General features: G+C 52.8%; 7 protein-coding genes across 7 annotated transcripts; 5 read left to right on the top strand and 2 right to left on the bottom strand.

Moving 5' to 3' along the window:
- Positions 1-26: 26 nt before the first annotated feature.
- On the top strand, positions 27-1,865 carry CKM354_000420700 (uncharacterized protein; the record flags this gene model as incomplete). Its single annotated transcript, XM_044799438.1, has 3 exons — positions 27-824; positions 908-1,045; positions 1,098-1,865. 3 exons carry the CDS (start codon positions 27-29, stop codon positions 1,863-1,865), a joined length of 1,704 nt encoding a protein of 567 aa, XP_044655373.1.
- A 1,598-nt stretch (positions 1,866-3,463) lies between these two features.
- Positions 3,464-4,636, bottom strand: CKM354_000420600 (uncharacterized protein; the record flags this gene model as incomplete). Its single annotated transcript, XM_044799437.1, has 1 exon — positions 3,464-4,636. The coding sequence occupies one exon, from the start codon at positions 4,634-4,636 to the stop codon at positions 3,464-3,466; it is 1,173 nt and encodes a 390-aa protein (XP_044655372.1).
- Positions 4,637-6,017: 1,381 nt separating this feature from the next.
- CKM354_000420500 (transcription factor IIF subunit TFG2) lies at positions 6,018-7,070 on the top strand (the record flags this gene model as incomplete). Its single annotated transcript, XM_044799436.1, has 1 exon — positions 6,018-7,070. One exon carries the CDS (start codon positions 6,018-6,020, stop codon positions 7,068-7,070), a length of 1,053 nt encoding a protein of 350 aa, XP_044655371.1.
- A 1,045-nt stretch (positions 7,071-8,115) lies between these two features.
- On the top strand, positions 8,116-8,802 carry CKM354_000420400 (uncharacterized protein; the record flags this gene model as incomplete). The annotated part of the gene is made up of 1 exon (XM_044799435.1): positions 8,116-8,802. The coding sequence occupies one exon, from the start codon at positions 8,116-8,118 to the stop codon at positions 8,800-8,802; it is 687 nt and encodes a 228-aa protein (XP_044655370.1).
- A 1,474-nt stretch (positions 8,803-10,276) lies between these two features.
- Positions 10,277-12,398, top strand: CKM354_000420300 (uncharacterized protein; the record flags this gene model as incomplete). The annotated part of the gene is made up of 4 exons (XM_044799434.1): positions 10,277-10,414; positions 10,466-10,503; positions 10,819-11,095; positions 11,154-12,398. The coding sequence occupies 4 exons, from the start codon at positions 10,277-10,279 to the stop codon at positions 12,396-12,398; spliced, it is 1,698 nt and encodes a 565-aa protein (XP_044655369.1).
- A 1,014-nt stretch (positions 12,399-13,412) lies between these two features.
- Positions 13,413-15,587, top strand: CKM354_000420200 (uncharacterized protein; the record flags this gene model as incomplete). The annotated part of the gene is made up of 3 exons (XM_044799433.1): positions 13,413-13,759; positions 13,842-14,037; positions 14,094-15,587. 3 exons carry the CDS (start codon positions 13,413-13,415, stop codon positions 15,585-15,587), a joined length of 2,037 nt encoding a protein of 678 aa, XP_044655368.1.
- A 162-nt stretch (positions 15,588-15,749) lies between these two features.
- Positions 15,750-18,740, bottom strand: CKM354_000420100 (exosome catalytic subunit DIS3; the record flags this gene model as incomplete). Its single annotated transcript, XM_044799432.1, has 1 exon — positions 15,750-18,740. One exon carries the CDS (start codon positions 18,738-18,740, stop codon positions 15,750-15,752), a length of 2,991 nt encoding a protein of 996 aa, XP_044655367.1.
- Between the last annotated feature and the right edge of the window lie 122 nt (positions 18,741-18,862).

The raw sequence follows: 18,862 nt of genomic DNA, 5'->3' as shown, positions 1-18,862 counted from the left end.
AGACAAAGACAAAAGAGCTACCCATCATGGACATACCATTCGACCCCTCAAAATGGCAGCCCACACGAGGCTACGAAACCTGGGAAAAGCAGTACTCGGAAACAGAAATCCTCCAACTTGGCCAAATTCTCGCGTCGAATACCAAAGAAATCCTCTCTCATCCCTACGATGCAAGAACCTGGATCAAACGCAGCTACACATTGAAACTACTTCGATATCCCGAGTTGGCAGCTGGAGATGGATTCAAAGCTGCGAAGCTTTGTAGGGATGTGGTTGAGGTCCTGGAGGGTAATACGAAGCCGAATTTTCGGTTGGGGTGGAATATGGGGTTTTGGATGAGGCATGAGGAAGACGAAGATGACGAGGACGGGAGTGGTGGTGGGTTTATGGATGGTGTGGATGATGATGTTGAAGAGTATTGGGCGGGTTCGAAAGAGAGTCTCCACGACGTCGACTTGGATGAAGAACACGATCTGCAGGCCGTTAAGTTTGCTACGCTGTTGTCTGAAGCGGAGAAGATGATTCTGGATAATCTGGACTATGCGCCGAATCGCGAGGAAGGACTTTACTCTCCGAGAGCGTATCCATGGATGAAGGAGGAGCATTGGGGCAGAACTGACAAGACGCTTGAAGATATTGAGAAGGAGTTCCAGGAGGCTCATAGAAAGCGATGTGGAGCGAAGGAGAGCGTTCCATGCTTTTCGAAGAGACACGCGTTTGGCGTTGGTATTGGTCCGAACGATGGCAAAGATGTAATCGGCGTTTTTGCGAATCGTGACTTGGTCGAGAATGAGGTCGTTTTGATTGATAAGAGCAGACTTTGGGTAAGTCTTTGTGTGAATTCTGGCTCCTGCCCCAGCGGAGGCTGCGGAATGCTCGATTGCTCGCGTACTGACATGTTGGGCAGGGCTGTGCTGGCCCTGGAACAGCAGAAAGCAGCTTGGTCAACAGAGGCAGATCATCGAATTTGTACGGCGGCACCGGTTGTCTTGATGAGCTGCATCCCAACGACCAAAACGATGCTGTCGAGCATGGCTTGCGTTGGGTAAGCACGACTCCATTCGCAGCTTCCAGTCACAAGCTGATCCTTCCTCCAGATCCGCGACCGCCTTTGTGCGGAAGCTCCACACACCATCCTGATGGCTCGATGCCTCCTGGCCTGCGTTCAAGACAACATCTCCCACCCCCTCGATCACACACTCATCGCCCGCCTAACTCCCCATTACGACCCTAACCTCCGCAAGATCTTCTGTCTCGACAAAGACATCTCAATTCTCAACGAAGCTCTCACTCGTTTCGGCATCGACATCTTCGCAAACCACAACTTCGACACGTGGGTTCTCTTCACCCTAGAAGCTCGTGTGGCCAACAACGCCTGGAGCGACCCGCAAGCTGCGTGCCTCAGCCCACTCTTCGCTCTGATCAACCACTCATGCGACCCCAATCTTAGTTGGCGTTCATTGACGGATCATCGGACGTTGATTCTGGAGACAAAGCGGCCAATCAAGGCAGGTGAACAGCTCTTCATCGAGTACGATGCTTTCCAGCACCACAAGCCAGTCAAAGAGCGGCGAGCAAAGCTGAGGCTGTGGATGAGTGAGGACTGCGTTTGTACGAGGTGTGTGGAGGAGGTGAAGGCGGAAGAAGAGAAACACGCTGTTGCCGCTGCAGGAGTGAAGGGTGTAGAAGAGAACTTTGAGGGCGAAGTGACTCCAGGATGGATGGATGAGAAGCCGGCTGAGTTGCCTGAGGATGGAGTGAAGGAGGGGAAGTGGGAGGGATTGTGGAAGGAGAAGAAGAATCGGCGGAAGGGAAAGGGTAAGGGGAGGCAGCAAAAGGGGAGGCAGGATAGCTTGTCGCCTTGAATGGCAGTTGAAAATTCCTCCTTTTAGTCTTGGTAGGCAGAATACTGCCACTTTTTGTAATGTGAGCGATAACATGAATTTTAGAAATTGGGGCTTCACACTTTGACTCTGTAACTCAATGGACAGGAGAGTCAACGGATCGACAGATCGATAAGCAGAAGGCAGGGCCCAATTTTTAGAGACAGATCCTGTTGACGGGTTGTCTCCTGTGCAAGATGCACGTGGATGGTACCTGGAGTAGATATTCCAGCGAGCTGACAGTCTGTGGAGTTATAGAGACATTGTTAAGAAGCAGCCTCTCTCCAGCAGAAGATGGTATTGAATGCTTCCTGGGGTAGAACTTCCCGGCAAGAGAGAGTCCCCTAAGTTACAGAGACATGCTGAATCCTCAGGGTATCTCTAATAACATGCCGAAGTGTGCGCTACCTGGACTGAGGCTTTTCAGCGAGAGACAGTCCATTGACATCCAGAGACATCTGCAGATGGCAACATCTCTCCAGCATCCATACACGTGGAATGCCACAACAGGCGGAAGCTCTGACGAAGTGTCAGTCTATCAATTCGCAGAGTTATTTCCAATTGCGATCCTTCTCCATCCCGAGATCACTTTGGACGCCGCCAGGAGTAGAATTACCCAGAATCGATAGCTTGTGCATTTACAGAAGCATTCACAATTGGCAGTCTGCGAGCTGACTGTTCAACCGCTTCGTGTCTCTGACTTCTGCCTTGACTCGACGCCGACGGATCTCCAGACACGCAGCGGTGTAACTTTTGCCACGACACCGAGACCACCGCCGGCCGCCGCCACCACAGCACCTTCTGTGGTGCGATACAACGAGACGCACTGGCTCACGGAATTCGACCTTTCCGAGCTGCCAAGCTGCCTGTCGCCTATCCTAGTATGAAATTGGTCTGAATGCTGCCCGAGGTAAAGCTCTCTGGAAATTTGTTATCATGGATGCACACAGACATGTGCAGGTGAGGTATCTTCACTGTACGAACGATTTAGACGCCAACGAGAGTGAACATCTGCCCGCATGATCAGCCTACAGATCTGTAGAAACTTTCGAGAACGACGATGCTCTCCAACATCTGATTGAATGCATATTGCGCGCCAGCGTGATCCATCCGCAACACTGGAGCCAGTCCGTCAATGGGCCCACGAGCTGCAATGTCTTGAGGTCCCTGACGACCGCACTTGGTTTTGGCAACTTCTTGGTTGCAAACCAGATGACCACATGGCCGATGAGGACGATGAAACCACCCGGAGCGAGGCGAAGCAAGGACACTGGCCACAAGAACTCGGTTTTGTATGGGCTCAAGAGGTGACCTTTCTGCGGTTTGACACTTTGTTGTTTCTGGAGACGGTCTCGCATGGCAGCCAGTCCCAAGATAAGATGCGACTCAAGCTAATTGAGGTAAGCTTTTGGCGAATGGACGGTATATCGACTCGCAGAGATGTCCACAGAGGATGTAGCAGCAACTGTAGAGTGTCGGTGATACTGAGCTTGAGTACAGGAAGAATCTCAGTTCGAAGACTTTTGCTTGACGGAACTACCGGCATAGCTTAACACGATTCTTCCTCTAATTTGAGCTTCCTACTCGTGGCCCATATGACCTTGCCCAATATTGCCTTGAGCAGTTCTAACTCTTTGTGCTGGCCACCTGAATAGTTTCTGTCGGTCGAACGGACAAGTATTGCTCCTTCTGAACCATCTCTTGATGCAATCCTTGCAGAAAACGTGGTCGCAAGGGAGCGTTACTGCGTTGTGAAATCGGTGGAAACATATTGGACATTCCTCCTCGGACGGTCTCTTCACGACACGAAGATGGTTGGCCAGGAATGTGTCCTTACTCGGCAGGGCAGCCGCGTTTACTCGAGATGCACCACCGACACTGGTATTTGATCTTAATGCCGATGCTTGCGGAGGACGCCAATAGTCGAACTCTATGGACAAGTGTTGAGAATTGGGCCTCGCTGTTGCAGAGGAATTTGCCGTGTTGTTTTCGTTGACCGGGAATGTCTGGTAGTATGACCACGCGTTGGATGCATCGAGTTGTTGCTGAAGTATTGCTGCAACATTTTGGGGCATTTGAAGTGATTGGCCGTTCGAGATCCCATTGACTGCATTGTGCTGCTGCGGTGGCATTGCTGATCCAGTTGGCAGGTGGTACCATGTCGGCCGCGTGTTGTACGAGCCCATCTGTGTTGGATTCGGTTGATGGTAAGAGGGGGCGAAGCGTGGCACGGCCTCTGATGCTTGCCGGTCGAACTCAGCGTACATGTTCCGACGTGACTCGTCCATGGAATGTAAAGCCGGCTCTCCGAGGCTTGTCTGCCATTGGGGTTGATGCATGTGCTGATGCGTAGCTGGTGGTACTGATGACTGATAATGTCTGCCGTGGAAGTGATCTTGCTGGCCCTGGTGCGCAGTTGGATTGTGCATATTGCCATATTGATTGTTGGCAGTCATGGGTATATTGCCTTGTTGGGGCTGGATGCCATAGTGATAGGAAGGAATTTCGTTGAGCGCGGGCGGGCGAAGAGAATCGTGGCTACTGTTTGACGCATTCATGCCGAAGTCGACCGCGGATTTCGTCCCATTTGAGGCGCTGCTATCGTACGTGTTGAGGCTAGGTCCAGGCCGTTTCTGTTGCCGATCGTCTGTCGTAGAAAACGAAGGGCCGTAAGTCTCGCGAAGGTCTGCTGACGAATGTGAATACAGCGGCGTATCCGGTCCCGCCGAAGTGGGATGGCTTGGTGGTGCCATCTCGTTTGGCGATGGACCACTGGTCCACCCTTGCGGAACATGTGCTGTGTGAAGTCCGGGACTCGGTAGACGCGGGGGACAGCAACTGCAATCGAAGGTTTGGATGTGCCTGCATGTGAAGTACGCTTGGCAGTGGCGCCACATTTTGGTAAGAAAGAGCGTGCGGCGAGTCGGACTCTTGCGTTTCTAGGACGACGTTCAGCTTTTTGGAGTTTCACGTCGTTTCGAGAGCCGATCACTAACGCGAAGACCGACACCTCCAACCTCGTCTGCTCATGCAGGCTGGTTCGAACAGTCGTGTGAAGTATATCTGTAATGTGCTGGATCATGTGTGTCAGTTCTCTTTCATTCACAGAATACTGCCCGGGTTTTGTAAAAGTCGCCTGTCATGTTCAGTCGAACTGCTTTGACATACTTGATTGTCGCGGTGGAGTCTGTAAGAAATTTTGCTTCTTAGGGATGATGGAGGATGAGCTGGACAAGAACTGATCAGATGCTCATAAATCTTCAAGAAGCTCTGCTTTCGGTAATACATTTCGTGCTCGACTGCGGGGCTTTGCACGCGGCCTGCAAAGTATTTCGGCTCTGTGCGGCGATCTACTCGAGCAAAATACACGTAGTCAACTAAGTGCGACCAGAAATTCAGATTCTGTACCACTAGACAATTTGCACAATACCGCCCGCGCCGGCTAGAGTGGCTTGGGTGGTTCTGTTGCTTGGGCGCTGTGCCGCCGATGCGGAGATACGTATGAAGGACATTTCTGTTACTCAGCTCGTACTTCGAGGCGAGCCGATGGACAGAGTTGGCTGGTGGGATCTCCGGGCTCCATGCTCTGGTTCAGAGGAGAAATCGCACCACGAATGATTATCGGGCGGCAAAACGCCAGTATGGCAGTGCTCACGAGCGAAGTGAGCATCATGGAAAAGAACTCATTACATCTTCATGGCCATAAAGCGGCTGATGAGCCTAGTGATGTGCGGTCGTGGTCTGTCAGCACTGCTCGATGTCTCTGGGCACGACGCTGCTCTCCTTTGACGAGCCCGGCCGGTTCCGGATATGCGGGTAGGCGAATGGAAGCACATGCGAGCCGTAGGCAATCTGAAGTGAGGTGAAGGCTGCACTGACATGTGCGATACCGGCGTGTCTGATTTCAAGTTGAGGCAATGCTGTTGACAGAACATTGCAAGGTGTGAGGTTGTGCACGAGGCGACGTGAAGAAGGCGCGTGAGCACAGACCAGCAGTTCGGCGGCAAGTTCCGCTGCGTCATTGTCGCGACCACCTTCTGTGCTGTTCGCGACTTGCATTGTTCAAACACAACCGTCCACATCTTGCGCCCACGTCCGATTGAGCCCACGACAACGCCCCGCACGCTTCTCACCATGGCGCAAGTGAAGCCGGAGATTAAGGTGGAGGACACGAAGCACATGGGCGACGTCGACGAGTTTGAGGAGGACACCGACTTGCAGATACCCAGAGGCGGCAATGCGTGGCTGCTCAAAGTCTCCGAGGACATGTGGAAGACGTGGAGCGAGATCCACAAGAATGCAGCAGAGGGAGATCAGATCACGCTTGGCCATCTTCGTGTTTTCCACGAGCCGCAGAAGAACGGGAAGCAGAAGATCCAGATCCGCCTAGACGACGCCCTCCCGCAGCAAAAATCGATACCCAAGATGTACAATCTGGACCTGAAGAGCGATCGTTACAACAACACAGTCATCTTCTCCGAGAAGGATCTTCCAGGTCACAACAGCAATGTCCGCCCAAACCGCCCACCACCAGGTCAGCGACCCGGAGGCATCAACAAGTTTGATCGCTACAACAACCAGCAACCCCGAAAGCCTGGCTCGTACCGAACAGCGATCCCGAAACAGACTGCACTGGCGCCCAAGGTTGTTAATGAGGCCGACATGCATCCGGTGGAGGACAAGACGAGTCTGGACCATTTCGCGAAGACATATCAAGCGGCCCTACACGCCGGCAAGAAGACTCAAATCGTAACAGACGCACGCATCAAACACCCCGGTACAGACCGCGACTCGTTCAAATTCGGCACTCTCACCTCGAAAGTGGGTGCTGGCAACAGGAAGAAGCCAGTCAAGGAGAAGGCCGTTCGTATGGAGAAGGCTGCCTTACTCGACGCGCTTAAGAACTGCTTCAAGGAGTACACGTACTGGTCTCTCAAGGCCTTGCGCCAGAGATTACGGCAGCCGGAAGCCTACATCAAGGAGACATTGGACGATATCGCTACGCTTATGAGGCAAGGAGACTTTGTGCAGACGTACAAACTCAAGCCTGAGTATCGTGCACTGTTGGACGAGGAAGGTGTGGTTGTCAAAGAAGAATCAGCCGTGGCGAAGATGGAGACGACGGACGAGGGTACGGGCGATGAGATGGATGAGGACGAGGAGTTCGAGGATGTGAAGATGGAGTAATGGGCAAGACGGCGCATGAAGGTGTCGGAAGCGCGCGTCTTCCAAGAGACGCCAGTTGAGATTGATTCGGCCATGGAGACAGGCTGTGATGAATTGCATTGAAAAGCACCAGCGTGCTACGAGTATTAGGATGTAACAGTAGGTCAAATCGCGCTCTGCGCTAATATTGACACGATCGAGCTTCTTCTTCCAGAATCATATACCTTGCTGATGTGCCACCAGTCGTATCACTTGAGCCGGGTTCGAAAGTGGTTTCGCATGCCCTTACTGTGGCCATGCATGTGGCCTCAGCCAGCTCTCATGATGAAGAGAGTGCCAAGACCATTCTTTACACTGGTTGCTTGTGGCCTTGACTATCTTCAAACTACCCTCTGCGATCTGTGGTATCCTATCGTCTCGTTGCAAAATCAGCGGAAAGCGGCCTCAAGAACCAACTTGGATCTCAAGCCACCACGTATCCTTCAGAAAAAATAATTCGAGAACTTAAGAACGAATATGCAGAGCGAGAATATATACTACAGCCAGGGTGGCTATCTGCACTCCCTTTTCATTCGATCACCCCTACACTGGCTACACTCACTCGCTCGTGCATCAAAGCTTCCAAGAAAACCAACGACTCGAACAACAAGAATAAGCTACAAATCTCAAGCATTCAGCGACCACCAAGACTACCAGCTACCACCTCGAAGAAAAGAAAGGCATCTCACAACCCAACAGACAGAGAGGAACCATCAGACACCATCGACAGGACCTCCCTCTTTCCACAACCCAACAGAAAGAGAGGAACCATCAGACACCATCGACAGAACCTCCCTCTTTCCACAATTCAACAGAAAGAGAGGAACCATCAGACACAATTGACAGGGCCTCCCTCTCTCCACAACCCAACAGAAAGAGAGAGAGTGGAACCATCAGACACCATCGACAGGACCTCTCCTCCGCTCTCTCCAACGTGAAGAGCAAGATCAAGATGTCTGGCCCCAACATCCACCCCTCTCAAACCTGTCTCCGCTCCCTCTGCCACCATTCCTCCATCTCCCATCTCATGTACAGAAAAGCCGAGATCAGAGAACATCTCAAAAATATGGAAGAAATGGTGAGTGAATTGGAGACACGAGGTTGGGAACCAAAAGAGAACGTGGAATTGAAGGATCTGGCTTTTTTGCCGGAGAGTCGGGTTGTGGAGGTTTATGAGAGGGTGGATGCGTTTGTGAAGAGTGTTACCTTGCTTGATGGGGGAAAGAAGAAGAAGATTGCGTCGCTCCGGGGTGAGAAGGGGAGCCGTGGCGTTGGGAACTGGAAGGGGAGGATTTTGGGGAAGGTATTTGGGAGGAAGAAGAAGGCGGCTTCTGAGCCAACGAGGGTGGCGAAGCCGAAACCAATCAGGTACTGTCATGAGACGAGACAGGTTTCGCAGGATGCGATCGATTTGGCGGGGTTGAGGGTGAGGTTGGTGTGCTTGGAGAAGCGGTATGATGAGAAGAGGATGGAGAAGTGGCCCGAGGCCACGATTTTGGTTGAGCAGAGGTTGTGTAGGGAGATGCCACTCCTTGACGACGTCGAGCCTGATCGTGACTCTGGGGTGGAGATGAGGTCCGAGGCAACTGGTGGGCGTGAAGGGGAAGGTTCTGGGGAGTCGACATCGGTGAGACAGGATGAGGTCGAGGCCGACGTGCCGCCTCTCTTTTGCGTTCAGCTATACGATGCTCCCTGGAGTGACGACGAAGCCTGAAAGGGTAGCGTAGAATAGACGGAGACAATCGGAATAGCATCGTAACTCCAATCCCATAGCATCGTCCAAAGTCTTAACATCGGCTGACCCGTTGACATGGTTCATTTCCTCTTTCTGAGATGCTGGACGGAATATGCCGTGGACAAAGGTACCTTCGTCGGCTGTTAGCATTGCTATCGTCACCTAAGGTCTATCAGGAGACGGCTCTGGGTTCAGGGTAGCGAGTAAGCTTTTTGATAGACTGTATAAGCGAACGGATTCGTGAGGTTCTAGCAATTAGTACTTAAGCAAATTTCGTCACCTTAGCTCTCCGCTACGTGACTATGATGTCTGCGTATCGATGTGGCGAAGCCATGTTCTAGCGGAGCAGGGACATTCCGGAGACATGGGGGTAGCGCAGAGGCAGTGAATGCAGACCACGTGCATCGCTCTCAGATCAGAACACGATGGTCGCTGACGAAGGTCGCTGAAGGCCTCCGGTTTCGCAGCAGCATTATCCGAGACAATGCGGACGATACGGATAGTGAACAGAGAAGACCTAAGTGTCGCTGTGCCATAGGCTATTCCTGGTAGCCGTCACACGCTTCCAGCGCGCTATGTTGATCATGCCCAGCCGGTTTCAGGGTCTGCAGTGAAGCCAATGCCAGAGCTAGAAACTAGGTCTCTACGGGATGATCATCCGAAGCTCCCGTTTGGTTGCTGCTTCGTCGTGGTATGAGACTGGAGAGGAGCTGTCTGAGACAGTAGGAGCTCATGACAGTGATGTTGCAATACGGCCGCAAGAGGTGTACGAGGAGGAGGAGGAGGAGGGGGAGCTTGGCAGAACGGCGGTGGTGGTGGAGAGAGATATTGTGGCAGTTGCGATCTGTGCATCACCGGCGGACTGTGTCGCCGATGGCAATGCAGACGGACATAAGGACAATGCGACTATCCGTGCGTGCACAAGATTGGAGAAGGGCGAGGTGATGGGGAGCAAGAACAGGCGATGGGCGTGTCCAATGTCCAAAGCAAGTGCCAAGTGACGACAGACGCGCAGCAGCAGGAGGCAGCGCAGGCCCAATTCCCCGAAGTTTACGAAGTTTACAGCCAACCTTAATCGCGGCTATAAGAAACCGGGCACGGTTTCCCCTTCACCATCACATCGAAGAGCGAGTGTGCTTGCTCGCGTCGTCGTGCAGACGTTCTGCACTCTTCACGAACCGCGCATGGTGCTGGCCCAACGCAAAATTGATATCTTCCGGAGCAGATTCGCCGACGGTGCTGGCCCCACTAGCCGAAGACCGGCTGTTCGGGCCTTGTCTCAGGCTTTCGGAGAGGTGTGCGAGCCCACGACGCTGGCGTGAACCGATCATCGGCACTCGATCAACCGCAGTCGGCAAACTCTCGTCGCTCGCCAGCAGGCAGGCAGGCAGGCCGTCACGCCAACAACAGCTGAGCATCATTTCGCGCCAGCAGCAACGCCCACCGCGCCGCCATGGAGTCGGCACTGCAGGCCCCGTCGCCGGATGATGTCGACGCTGCAGCGTCGCAAAGTATCGCGACTCCAGACGGGCAACTCAAACGGAAGAGGCAGCCCCGAAACAGTGCCTGCCAAGCATGTGCTGCGCTCAAGGTATGCACCATCCACCGTATGGAGGAGCGCCCCAGCCTGATTCGTCGACAGATGAAATGTATCGCGACGCCCACTGGTCGATGCGAGAGGTGAGTTCTTCGATACATGTTCTGTGCGTGCGTAATCGAGCAAAGCTTCGTCGACCTTTGAGTTCCAACCACAACATGACCCAACCACCGCCGACAGCAGGGGCACTGCATACTGCCAATTGCAGCGCCCACTCGCTCGCCAACGCCGACATCGATCCTGTACCACATGTTCCCAAAGTCTCTGTCTTGGCCGAAAGTGGTGCGCAATGCTCCTCTGCCCACCATGCACAATCCCTTCACCGACCACTCCTGCCATGTTACTTTTCGATCACCTCGATCCACCTACGAGACTTCACGCTGATCACGATGGACCAGGTGCCATCGCATGGAACGAGAGTGCATCCCCGCCGTTCCCAAAGCACGAAAGCGCCGCACTGCCAGCAACGTCGGCGAGTCAGAGGGCATTCCATTGGGAGAGTTTGCAGGTCCTTCAGCTTCGCACTCAGGCCCACCACCCAAGTTCGACCTACCTGTGGGGAATCATCCCGAATATCAGGCTGATCGCAGCAACCTCCTGTCGCGGCATGACCTTTCACACAACGACAGCAAATCCTTCATTGCACTTTTCGCGCGGGGCCTCGGAAACAGTGCTGTGAGTCAATATCGAAAGTATCCGATGCGTGTTGACAAGACACTGACACATTTCACAGGCATGTGAAGAGTTGCTCCGCGGTGTCGACTACAACTTTGTGCATAAAGCCTTCACCATCTATGCACAGTTGACACCGTATTTTCCGTTCGTCGAACTTCGGCCTGGGGCAGACATCATTCGCATGGTCGCGAGCCGACCAGTCTTGACCCTGGCTATTTGCACAGTCTCGTCTGGGGCCCATCTTGAGCTGCAGGATCGTCTGACTCAGGCATTTCGTTATGCCTTGTCTTCCAAGGTTCTGTTAGGAGGGGAGCGCAGCATGGACGTACTTACCGGTCTTCTTGTTTTTCTGGCATGGTATCACCAATATAGGTCTCAGCACCAGTTCTCCCAACAGCTCTCACTTTTGGCGGGGATAGCGGCAGACCTGGGGCTATACAACAGATCTTACCTGCCTCCAGAGGACCCATCGAGCAACTTAGAGCGCGATCGGGCGTTTGTCGGTTGCTATTATCTCTGCGCCAATCTGTCAGCTATCGGATTCGACAGGCCAAATCCCATGCGATGGACGAATCATCTTCGAGCTTGCGCAGAGAGTGCTGCTGCGGCAGGCGGTATGCCATCCGACAGGGCCCTTGTGGCCGTTCTGGAGCTGTCTTGCGCCATCGATGAGATGGAGGATGGCCTCCGACAAGCCACTGATGGTCGGGGTCCGATATCGCCGCAAGTCATAGATGGCTACACAAGAGCAGCAAGTCAGCGACTCAAAGCTTTGAAGCGAGAGTTTCCATCACTAGGTGGCACCCTAGGATTCGCAGCATCAAGCATTCACATTTATCAGCGGCAACTGCGAGCTGGCCCTAGTCCGGAGTCATCAATGCTCATACAATGCGCTTGCAGCGTAAAGGAATATGTCGACGAACTCCTGGCCCGACCTCCTGCGACGCTGCATCAGATGTCGTCTGTCGACTGGGCAAACATGCTGGAAACATTAGTTCTCATGTCGCGCGTATTCCGGCCGCTGCCAAGTGCGGGTGGGTGGGAGGCAGGTGCACTCACATCAATGCTGCAACGAGATCTGGCACTCGAATCTGTGATCGCACACATGGAGAATGCACCCCAAGCTGACCCATTGGCGCCACGGCATGAGTCTTTACTGCTCACGTTCCGTAACCTGTGTGAAGCGATCAAACGCGGTTCTGCTGCTGGCGGGGGACCTGCAGGACAACGTGCACAGCTCAGCTATTTCGGCAGCGGTGTGCTGGAGCCAGCTTTCTGGGACAATCTCGCCGGTGTGTCGTGACAGCGAGACAGTGTTGCGTGTTCCAGAGACGACTGGACTTCCCGGCGGCTCCCGCAGACCGCTGCCGGCTCCTTGCTAACTCGCCGGAAACACGACTACTGGGCCGAACACGATGCAAAAATGCCGTGGGCAGCACATGTGACTGTGTAAAGCTGTCGTATGGGGTATACGCACGACAGTGATTGAAGAGTCCGTTGTTGAATATGCAATCTTTGGCACGACCCAGATTCGGTACAGCATTGACTCAAAACAGTAATGAAACTCCACATTAACCACTCTGTTTCCTCACCTGGGGTACGGAGATCGACGCCACAGGTTCCGAGTCGAGGACTGGTCGCGGATCCCGGACCGACCGTTGCTGAAACCGGGGGAACATGCTCAGATAACAAATTAAACGTTGACAGCGATTGGAGATCAAATGTCAGCACTCAAAGATACTGGGGTGAATGATGGCATCATTGGCATACGTATGCAGCTTTGAGCACGTCGTGCGCAACACCTGCTGCTGTTGTCCAATGCCCAACGCATCGAGCACGTGCATGCAGCAAATATCAGGTTGTGTGTAGATCGTCTGATCCGGTTTAAAATCGACACACCGGAGCTTGCATCTCACTGCACTAAACGTATTACGAAGACCGCACTGAAGACGCCGAGAAAACTTAAGCTTCTCTCACGAACCATTTTCACATGCTTGAGACCGACTAAAACGGAAAGGGCGCGCGTCGCCATTTACTCGGATGGTCTCCCACTCTCCTTAAGCAAGGTTTAGGTACGAGTGCAAACGTCTAAATTCGAGGGCCCTGGTCGGCATTTTTGGGCACAGCACCCTGGCCTATGGCCAGGTTGACGTGTTGCCTATCAATTCAGGATAAACGCTCCCTGTGCGCGGTTGCTCATACGCAGATAGGCGCCACAGCAAACATCATCAAGCTTGCTTTCTCAACGTATGTCCACATTATTCCAGTTTGTGCAACAACAACTTTCCTCTCGCTCTTGGCTGGCCATACGCGAGGGATGAACAACAACAACGACGATCATCACAACAGGCTGGGCAGCACGAGTCAGCTGCCTCTCTACCGGATCACGACATCTGACACATCATACGGAAGGAAAGCTTCGCGAAGTCCTTCGCCAGCTTCGAGTATGAGGAGTGATATTAAAGCTCAGTCGCCGCATTATGATAAGAGAGACGAATCTTCTGGAGAGAAGACTGCTTCTTCGCTTGTGCGGCAACAACGTGAAGCCTCGAATTTGGAACTCTTTTATGACCTTTTCTTTACGGCGAATTTGACGGTCTTTACTGCGGTGCATGAGGTTAGGGATTCGGAGACTTTGAAGCAGTATGTGGGGTTCTTTTGCATGTGAGTATTTCTCCCTCGTTCGACGTGGTGTGGGAGGGGGTTGAGAGGGATCGGGGTTGAATTTCACTGATGTTGATGACAGACTGTGGTTTACTTGGTATCAAGTTAGTCTTTATGATGTGCGGTTTGCGTCTGACTCACTTTTTGAGCGGATTGCCAAAGCTGTACAGTTCTTGGTCATGATTGGGTTTGCGGTCGTGGGGCCCAAGTACAATGTGGGAGGTGCGAAGGAACAAGCTGAGGATGATGCTGAGGGGACGACTTCAGAGGGGTATTTCGTAAGTGCAGTGATACTCTTGTTGTGTTGTTGTTCTTCGCTGACGTGTCTTGCCAGAAATCATTGTCGATATACCTCATGATCAGCCGTATGATGTTAGTGTTCCAATACATTCAATACATCTGGCTCAATCGACGGAATAAGCAGGCATATTTGCCCATATCGCTCATCACTGCGACTTATTTTGTTGCTGCCATGGCTTACTTTGGGTTGATCTGGACTTTTCGGAGCGTGGAAGAGGAACATCATACCTACAGAGCATGGTATGCTATCGCCATTATCGAGACTGTCATCGCCACGACCATCTCATCTGTCTGGCGCAACATCAGCTTCAAGGGCACGCACCTGGTGCAGCGCATGTCACTCTTGACCCTCATCATCCTCGGCGAAGGAGTCATCGCACTGGCCACAAAATCTCAACGCATCGTGCAGTCGGAAGGTGCTCTAGAGTTCACCGCCTCAACAGTCGCAAACATCTTCTGCGCCGTCCTGATCCTCTACTTCATCTACATGCTCTACTTCGACGCCCTAGTCGAAGACGAACACATTGGCACAATCATCCAACAAGTCTGGTCAATCCTCCACTTTCCCCTCCACGTCGCCCTAGTCCTCAGCGTCGAAGGCCTCGCCCAATGCATAACCTGGCGCGCAGCCGTCGTCCGCGGCAACATCTTCACAAACCAATACCTACGCTGGCAATCCATGGTCAGCGAAGGCGCCTACTCCGAAGTCGGCCTCGAAGTCAACGAAACAGCCCACTACCTCATCTACCGTGGGCTCCTCACCTCCCGCGACCTCTCCGAAACCCTCGAAATGCTCTCCTACGACCTCAACAACGCCGCCAACGCCTCCGCCATCATCTCCAACGGCACCGAACATCCTTCCCTCGCCAAAGACGCCCTTTATTGGATTTATTTCACCCTCTACAAAACAATCTACAATATCGCCGGTTTCGACTCTCCCGTTCAAAGAACAAGTCTCGAATCCGCACTCTCACCTACCCCCGCAAACGAAACCAAACCCGCAGGCGTCGACTCCGAAAAAGTCGATTTCGGCTCCCTATCAACTTTCACCGACGTCCTCCAATCCACTCAAACCACAGCCGGAGTTTTCAACTTGACTTACGTATACTTCTTCACTTCTATCGGACTCGTCATTATTCTCTGTATGTTAGTCACATACCTCTCCAACCACCGCGTCTTACTTCAAAAACGTTTGAATGGAGAATTAGAGAGTCGGAAATGGGAATTTTTGAAACTGGGGTTTGGGGCTTTGATTGGTGTGGGAATGTGTTGTACGAGTTTTGCGAATTTGGCGAGTCCGAGGGGGGGAGGGTTTGTTTTTAGTCCGTGGGTTGTGCCGACTGTTATGTTGGGGTTGCTTGTTGTGGTTGTTGTAAGGGGGTGGAAGACTGGGAAGGGGGAGAGGTGGGGGTTTGGGAGGATGGGGAGTGTTTCGGCGCAGGGGGGAAGGGGTGGGGATAGGGAGGGTGATGAGGTGGAGTTGGTGGAGAGGAGAGATGGGGATGGGAGGGGGAGGGGGAGAGTTTAGAGGATAGATGGTTGGTTGCGTGGGGATATAATAGATATTTAGATGGTAGAGGGATGGGTAACGAGATCATGAACACGGCGAATGCTGGCATTCGTGTTTTGCAAGGATTATACTTCGTCTAGTACTTCGCTTGACTCTCTACTGCGGTGGGTGTAGTGGCTCTTAGACCAAACCCAGCTTGATCTTTCTCTTCCCGGTACTCTCCTCCGCCTCATCGCTGATTCTCACTTTCACCTTCTGGAACAGCTCGACCTTTGTTCCGGCTCTGCTGCCCTCCTTAATCTCCAACGAGTATTCCTCAGCATCAAACACACTCTCAGGCTCCCTCTCTCCGCCCAGCTGCTCACCACCCAGATCCTTCAATCTGACAAGACCCTCAATGCCAAACCTCGGCACGAAAACCACAAACCCATTGCTGAAGATCCGCATCACGAATCCATCCTCATCCATTACACGGCCCTTCAGCGCTTGTCCAACGTAATACTCTACACTTGCTCGCCCCGCCATCTGTGCGTTACGATGTCTGACGTTGATGTTCTTGCACACTCCTTCAATCTTGTGTTTCGACTGCAAGGACGAGTCGAGTGGCTCATATTCAATAGCAGCAGCCAACTGTCGGTGCGCTTCCAAATCCGCATATCGTCGAATCGGACTTGTGAAATGTGTATAGATCTCCGACGCGAGACCATAATGTCGGAACTCTGGGTATGATTGTGTACCGGAGCAGAAGTACTCAGCGGACATCATGCACCGAGTGGCGAGGATACGGACGAGCGTGTTGAAGAAAGGCTCTTGTGGGTCGGTACATGTGTCGAGACTGTCGGCGAGAGCCTTGGAGGAGTCCGAGCGCAGTTCCAAATTCTTCTTGACTTTGAGCTGGTTGCTGAGCTCTTCGAAATTGGTCTTCGGAGGAGCAGCGTGGCGGCGAAGGAGCGCAGTCTGTGGAAAGGCGGAATAGTTCTTGCCAGCAACGGAGATGTTGGCGAGCAACATGAATTCTTCTACGAGTTGGTTGGTGTCCAGTAGTTGTTTGGTCTTGACGTCGACCGGATCGGAGGTCTCGCTTTCTGTTTCCACGCGTACTTCAGGTGAGGCGAGGTTCAACGCACCAGCTGCCATGCGCTTCGCTCGCAGCTTCTTTGACAAGTACATGAGATGGCGCATACCTTGTGTTAGTTCATCCTGTTGCGACTGATCGTCGATGCGAAGCTGTGCACGTTCGTAGCTGAAAGCCTCTCGGGACTTGATCACACTCTTGGTGAAGTCGACCTTGACGATATCGGCATTCTGATCCAGTTCCCACAGCACACTGAACGCGTACCGCTCGACGTAGGGCTTGAGCGAGCACAAGTCTGTACCTAGGAGCATAGGCAACATGTCAATTCGCTTGTCCACCAGATATACAGTCGTGCCGCGCAGAGCGGCCTCCTTGTCCATGGCATTGTTTGGCTTGACGAAGTGTGACACATCAGCAATGTGCACTCCCACTTCAAAGTTACCGTTGGGCAACTTCTTCGCATGCAAAGCATCGTCAATGTCGACACAGCCTGGAGGATCAATGGAGCATATGAGCTCCCCGCGAAGATCTTTCCTACCTCTCCAGCCTGGGTCGTTGACATCTGCTGGCACTTTCCAGTCGTGTCCTTCAGCTGGCAAGCAGTCTAGCACAGTCTTTGGGAACGGCCTGTACTGCACATCCCATTCAAGTAAGAGAGCTTCAGTCTCGGCACCTTTGGTTTCCAATTCACCCAGACTACGAATGAAGTGACCAACAGGGTACCGTGATTCTCGATCCCAGGAGTCAATGGTGACCAGCACGCGCTTTCCGAGCAGGTCTCCCGCTTGTCTCGTGCGCACTCTGATCTTCGGAATCCGTTTGTCCATCGGTATGAGGAAGACGGTCTGTTGCGCTCGGCTTTGCTTGGCTCCCGATTTGACAGAGTCCTTGTCGATGTGTCCCACATACTGCCGCCAGTTACGTTTAATGATGCCGACCACTTTTGCGGTCGGCTGAGGCTTGCCCTCTGCCACTTTGCCGTGCGCACGCTTGACTTCTTCCTGCAATGCCCTTCGCTCTTGCACCGAGACCACACCTTCATTACTGCCATCCTCGACTTCTGCGTTGTCATTCTTGCCAATATCTTCCTCTTCGATGACTTTGCTTGAGGGGGCTTTCCATTGATCTCTGGGCAAGACTTCAAGCACCACGACATCTCCAGATACTGCACGATTGCTATTCTCGCGCCCCTGGATGATGAGAGGGCGATCAAATGCTGGGACATGCACTGTTCCTTCCAGATAGTTGTATGGTGACACGCTGAATGTGCCTTGATGCATAGTTCCGTTCTTGACACCAGTGAGCATTGCAGATATCGAGATGTAGTCAGGATACAGCAACTGCGTCTTGGCATCTCGTGCTGCGCGTTGATCACGACTTGAAGCAACCATATCAAGCAATCGATCTGCATCGGGTAGGCTAGACACATAGTCGTGTAGGTTAGTTGCAACCACACCTTCCTGCTGGGCCTTGCGCAAACTGTCCTTGTCATCGGACAGCATCACAATAGCAGGAGTCCGAATGCTTTGACGAGCTTTGACTGCCTTCTGAAGATGCTCTGAGTACCATTCACAGGCTTTGCGGATTCCGCGATCATTGCGATCATTGATGGTCTCGCCCGGCTCCCGCGTGGCGTAGGTCTCCAAACGGAAGTCGTTGAAAAAGACATAAAATCGCTTGCCATCATTCTTGGTCAAAGCAATGAGCCTATGGTATAATGGTAGGGACCTGTTCTTGACCTCCTCAAGCACAGTCTGCAGCACAATGACATCCTGCACTGTGTTTTCGGCCTCGAAGAAGTCCATCGCATTGAGGAAGGCATTTGTATCAGGAACCAGGTAGTGCCCGCCGGGATAGAGCTTAGTACCAGCTGGTGTGGCGGAAAGTACGAAGGGTTCTTTCTTGCCATTGAAACCTGCTGGCGCGATGTCGATGCACTCTGTGCATAGATTGGAGGAGCATGGTATGTCTTGGCGGAGGTAGAGCTCGCGGACGACTTTTTGGACCTTGCCCGACTTGAGTGTCCGTAGGTACGTCTTGCTACTCAGGGTCGTGCCCGAGCCGGTCGACGCGTATGACCTCTTGAGCGAAGTCATGTCTTGTCGAAATGGTGATGTTTCGAGCGGTGATGGATTGATGCTGCTGTGTTTGAAGCCGGCCGAGAATTCGATGCCATGCGCCACAGTTGCAAGTTACACGTGACCGTGCGATCGGCAGA

This window comes from Cercospora kikuchii (assembly GCF_019650295.1).
Source record: "Cercospora kikuchii DNA, contig_00002, whole genome shotgun sequence".
NCBI classification, from domain to species: domain Eukaryota; kingdom Fungi; phylum Ascomycota; class Dothideomycetes; order Mycosphaerellales; family Mycosphaerellaceae; genus Cercospora; species Cercospora kikuchii.
This window is presented reverse-complemented; position numbering and strand designations above follow the sequence as displayed.